General features: G+C 43.7%; 1 protein-coding gene across 1 annotated transcript in view; it reads right to left on the reverse strand.

Moving 5' to 3' along the window:
• LOC311150347 (cadherin-4-like) overlaps window positions 1-5,596 on the reverse strand; it is a gene marked incomplete at both ends in the record, with an annotated part of 445,373 nt that extends 439,777 nt beyond the window's left edge. Inside the window, 2 exons of the mRNA XM_084187754.1 lie at window positions 3,301-3,412; window positions 5,540-5,596. Coding sequence (XP_084043880.1) covers window positions 3,301-3,412; window positions 5,540-5,596 — 169 coding nt within the window. The remainder of the gene's footprint in view (window positions 1-3,300; window positions 3,413-5,539) is intronic.
• Between the last annotated feature and the right edge of the window lie 609 nt (window positions 5,597-6,205).

The following is a 6,205-nucleotide window of genomic DNA, read 5'->3' on the forward strand; positions in this document are numbered from 1 at the left end:
GAAATTTGGACTCATCAGACCAAAGGACAGATTTCCACTGGTCTAATGTCCATTGCTCGTGTTTCTTGGCCCAAGCAAGTCTCTTCTTCTTATTGGTGTCCTTTAGTAGTGGTTTCTTTGCAGCATTTCGACCATGAAGGCCTGATTCACGCAGTCTCCTATGAACAGTTGATGTTGAGATGTGTCTGTTACTTGAACTCTGTGAAGCATTTATTTGGGCTGCAATCTGAGGTGCAGTTAACTCTAATGAACTTATCCTCTACAGCAGAGGTAACTCTGGGTCTTCCTTTCCTGTGGCGGTCCTAATGAGAGCCAGTTTCATTATAGCACTTGATGGTTTTTGCGACTGCACCTGAAGAAACTTGGAATTCTTGAAATGATCCAGATTGACTGACCTTCATGTCTTAAAGTAATGATGAACTGTCGTTTCTCTTTGCTTATTTGAGCCGATCTTGACATAACATGGACTTGGTCTTTTACCAAATACGCCTATCTTCTGTATACCACCCCTACCTACCAACTGATTGGCTCAAACGATGGAAAGAAATTCCACAAATTAACTTTTAGCAAGACACACCTGTTAATTGAAATGCATTCCAGGTGACTACCTCATGAAGCTGGTTGAAAGAATGCCAAGAATGTGCAAAGCTGTCATCAAGGCAAAGGGTGGCTACTTTGAAGAATCTCAAATATAAAATATATTTTGATTTGTTTAACACTTTTTTGGTTACTACATGATTCCATATGTGTTATTTCATAGTTTTGATGTCTTCACTATTATTCTACAATGTAGAAAATAGTAAGAATAAAGAAAAACCCTGGAATGAGATGTGTCCAAACTTTTGACTGGTACTGTATATGTGTGTGTGTATATATGTGTGTGTGCGTGTGCGCGTGTGAATACATGTGTGTGTGCGTGTGTGTGTTTCCACTGCAGCTGTGTGTTCAGACACCCATATGGCGGTGATAGGGCAGCTGTTTCTCTAGTCTCCATGACCTGAAGGAAGCAGAGATGTGACTTCTACAGGGTCCTTTAAAATAACACACAGAAATGGACAAGCCATAAACGTCAGATAAGTAAAACCATAACTGCCTCTACGCTCTCCTGTAATGGATTCCAGGGTTTATATGGATTATATGTCTGTTTCAGTGGGGGAAAACGAGTCTGGGGTTATTTTAACTGCCGATTTTAAACATCTCTGTCAAACAAGAGAAAACGGAGACAGAATTTAGAAGTGGCTGATATTTCTAGCATACACATTCTTCTGGGATTTCATATATCTCTTTCTCATTGCCTTTTGCAGATGTGAGCTTAGAAAAGTGTAAGAGACAGACTTATTAACTAGTGGAAACTGGCAGATACGGCCTGTATACCTTTGATGGCAAGTTGGAGTTGTATGGCCTTTGTACCAGTGATGGCAGGTAGGAGTTGTATGGCCTGTGTACCAGTGGTGGCAGGTTGGAGTTGTATGGCCTGTGTACCAGTGATGGCTGGCTCAGTGATTGTTTGCGATTGTGTTGACACCCCCTGCTGGCCTGATGACTTCACTGCTGCATACTGAACTTGCTGTCTCAGCAAGGCCTCTATGTAGCCAATATTGAACTAAAGTCAGAGACCCCTTATCTACTCCACTCCCACTGTGATCACCAGCTAAAACACACACTTAATAAATGCATGGACACAAACACATCGACTAACTCACATAACACACTCACATAACACTGTTATAACACCATTGAAAGTTATTCCTCTGCCAGAAAACTGTCCAACTACCTTGAATGTTAACTAAAATACACAGAACAGTATAAATCATGACACCAATCAAAATCACAATATACCCTCATCTTGCCAATAAAAAAGTATGAGAAAAACACATCTGTAAAATTCCATTTGACATGAAAATGATGATATCTATTTAATGATGTCCAAAGTATCAAAGTGCATGTCGGAGACTGGATCCAGCTGTGACTCTAGCAGGCCTCTGACAGTAATAGTTAACAGTGTAGCTGTCTAAGATACAGCAGACCGACCCACAAAATAGCTATTGTGTGGCCCCCAGCACAACAATGCAGCTTAGTGGTGCTACGAGGTAAAACCATTGGGATCAATAGAGGATTCTAATTAGCCTATATTGGCAGGAGCCCTGCGAGATTAGACACAGGATGTCGATTCGATTTCCTGCACTATCGGCTATTCAAACTAAGTTGATTCACAGAGTAATTGCTACAATGGCTAAAAGTCAAGACAAACACGGTGGTGGTGGTGGTGATGGTGGTGGTGGTGGTGGTGGTGGTGGTTGTGATGTTGGTGATGGTGATGGTGGTGGTAGTGATGGTGGTGGTGGTGGTGGTGGTGGTGGTGATGGTGATGGTGGTGGGGTGATGGTGGTGGTGGGGTGATGGTGATGGTGGTGATGGTGATGGTGGTGGTGGTGGTGATGGTGGTGGTGGTGGTGGCGGTGGCGGTGGTGGTGGTAGTGATGGTGGTGGTGGTGGTGGTGAGGGTGTTGGAGGTGGTGGTGAGGATGGATGATGATGATGCACATCACCAACATGATCATCTGCATTAAATGTCCTCACAAAAGTGAGCTATAGGGGTGTATTGTGTTTGAATGTACAAAAGTAAACACTACAGCAGTTGAAGAAGTCATATTTGTTTCAATTCATTGACAGACAACCAGAGAAGAGCAAGAGAAGATTAAAGGTGTTTTCATTTGCTAAAGCAGTGTTGAGCCCAGCATTAAAAAAGTGATACACTGACATACACTAACCTTGCAGCTCCAGAAAAGAACACCTACAGCCCTCTGCAACGGATCCTGTGTGTGTGTGTGTGTGTGTGTGTGTGTGTGTGTGTGTGTGTGTGTGTGTGTGTGTGTGTGTGTGTGTGTGTGTGTGTGTGTGTGTGTGTGTGTGTGTGTGTGTGTGTGTGTGTGTGTGTGTGTGTGCGTGTGTGCGTGTGTGCGTGTGTGTGTGCCAATATGCGTGCAATGCATGTGAATGTATTTTTATAAAATATTGTAATAATGTAATAATGCTTGTAACAAAGAAATCAACCTAAAATAAAAAGCACTTAAAATCCCTGCACATCTGCACACACACACACACTCCACCACTGCAAGCCTTGATGGAGGGAGGCATGCTCGGTCTCGAAAAGTGAGTCGACCTCACGAGGCGCCACATGAAACGAAGCAAACGCCATTTTCCAGATTTCCTTTCACTGTCATTAAAGCGGGGAGCAGATCGTGCACTCGCTTCCGCACTCCCCGCTGAAAGACAGAAGTGAAAAGTTAAAGACCTTACCTTGAAATATGCTCTGGCCTTGCAGTACATCCCTTGAAATAAGCACAGAGTAAAAACTTTGCGAGAAGCCGGGTCTGCAGGGGGCTTTGGACGCGAGCTCTCCATTAGTCCCCTGTGAGAGAAAAGAGAATAAATTGTTTGTGAGACATCTATAAACATGGATTCCATTGATTCAGTTGCTTCTCTGTGACCCTGAAAGCTGAAGGAAAGTGCTTATGCCTTGGCAGCAGCTATACAGCAGAGATAGAGAGATTACCATGGCCCCCCTTCAACCACTGGGCTTGTGAATGTGACCTATCTGCTGCCGGGGCATTCAGGTGAAATAAATAAGGCAGTGAATATCAAGACAACATAATAATCTTCTAATAATCAGGAGAGGACGACGCTTGTTTGACCGAACACTCTCCACATTGTTCATTCCAGGCTTGAAATAGGACAGGGTGAACAGACACAACAGATATGGGCACTCAAGGGATTTGGAGTGTGTGGACGTCATGGATGCACGCATGCATGGGCACGCACACACACACACACACACACACACACACCTAATTACCACAACAAAGATATTTCCTTGGTGGCTGCAGAGCTGATCCACCCTGTTCCAGATCTCCCTCCACCATCAAGGGGTCTGTCTGTATACTGGGACTCTGAGCATTATTGAATCCAAATCAGGGATTAGTTTCGATGAAGGACTTTATAGACAAATTCCAGTGCAGCATTAAAGCAAGTTGGATTGAATGTGCTGCAGAGTATTTTTGTTACACATTTTAAATGTGCTTTTAATTAATTCAACACTAATTCAACATACATTTGTCCAATACATGAAAGTTGTTTTTATTTAGTCTGTAGACCCGGTTGGCTAAGTACTAGCAGGTGTGGTTTGGTAGGGTCCTCAGTACAAGGGATAGTGGAGGTATCTACTGGAAACAGGTGGAAGCTGCATTATCTGATCTGAATTTTCTCTCTACTAACTGGGAATGACACTCAAACTGCCAGAGGGCACAGGGAATTTAATGAGGGCTCATTGTGTGGGATAAATGATGCTGCCTCCACACACGCAGATGACACACACACACACACACACACACACACACACACACACACACACACACAACAGTTGTTGCAGTGTGTGTGTGTGTGTGTGTGTGTGTGTGTGTGTGTGTGTGTGTGTGTGTGATACATGTTAGCTACAGTGGAGAGCTTTAGCTCCATTAATATAACTTTAGAGCTGTACTATGGTGATATCCATACCACATATCTGTCACTCTTGGTAGCCTAATGACGATGATAATTCGAGGGTAACATGGAAATGCCCATGCAGCTATCGTTTTCCAACAATGCAGAATCCAGAAGACCCTAGACGCCGCTGGGCTGGTGGAGGAAGACTAAAGGTTATGTGTGGGGAAGGCAAAACCCGACTGCACCCTAATATACTCCGGCAACACCAAGCGAGTTTGGGACACCAAAACGGTCCCTCTTACTGGATTGCGGGGAATGCAATTAGTTATTGACGTATAGGAAATGAAACATTCGCCTTTTTATACTTTTAGGCTATATTTGGAGACGGACATAGGACATAAGTTAAATATTTGTTTGATGCAGTTGCCTCACATAACAAACGAGTTAAGGATAGGAAATTCATTAAACAAAAGCTCAATATCCTAATAACCTAAGTAGCCAACTAGTTGCTTTGGAGAGTGGTATTTGTGAGGTGTGGAGGTAGACTAATAGCCTCATTAAAATAAGGAAATAAAAAAGACAGCATGTCGCCATTATCACTTGCTCAATGAATATCAAGGAAAATAAAAAGAGATGCAATAATATATAGCCCATGTAAGGCTATCTAGCGCACGGCATCAATTCAGCCAGAATTTGATGGGGGGGGTAAAGCCGTGGTGAGAATATTCATAAATAATTTCCTCCAGCCTGCGCTGTGCACTATACATTATTAGTGCTAGGCTAATACAAAATGCTTTGAGACCAGGTTGAGTGTTGTATGAGAAAATGGAAGACAGTTCTCATTCAATGGCAGGTCTTGTTGGGGAATAAATATTACATATAAAGGCTGACGTTGCGCTTCGAAAAGAAAGCACTTGTGTTGGAGAACAAGTCAGTCGAAATAGAATAAACAACCCAAAACATTGTCACCGTCTCTAAAACTGTGAGCTCTAGAACACTGTCCGCAGCATAGGAGCGCAACACTTCCATAATGTTACAGTAAAATGGGAAATCTCACCCAAAACGTGGCCAGTTGTAAGGCTGCTGTCAGCATGAGAATGGAGACAGTTTTCATCGTTGCAAGCAAGCGGAGGCTGCTTGAGCTGGAAAAGGCGGCACGGCTCGTATTTCTTCTCAGGTAATTGTATTATTTCCCCGCGGTGTGATAGCTGGTTTGTTCCCCCTGTGCTCCACACTTCCAGTGGTACGCTCTTCAGAAGTAGAAAGCCCGTCCCGACTTCCCTCGCTCTCTCATCTGCAGGTGAAGAGCGTTGCTTAGCTCAGCACCAAAGCGCAAAGGCATCGAAGACAGCGTCACTCCAACCCCTCCTTTCGCCCGGCCCCGGAGAATCCCACTTAAAGACACACAGTGGAGTGGTAGTTAAAGCAAGCTAGTTGATTCCCTGGCTTCCGCTATTGCCCTAACCGTGGATGAGTTTCCCCTAATTACCGTGAAGGGGACACACTCTTTTCACGACACTTTGATACAAAGTGATTTTCGTAGCAGGTTAGGAGAGCATTTTCGCTAACCCTAACCATTTTCCTAAACTTTTCCCCCAGTTTCCTAACCTGCTATGTTAATTCTCCTAACCTGCTGCATACATTCTAACCTGAAAGTCACTTCGGTATCGAAGTGGCGTGAAAATAGTTTTTCCGTCTGTAAAGGGTGAGGTAAGCTATTAAT

The sequence above is a fragment of the Coregonus lavaretus genome (assembly GCF_964263955.1).
Source record: "Coregonus lavaretus genome assembly, chromosome: 22".
Classification (NCBI taxonomy): Eukaryota; Metazoa; Chordata; class Actinopteri; order Salmoniformes; family Salmonidae; genus Coregonus; species Coregonus lavaretus.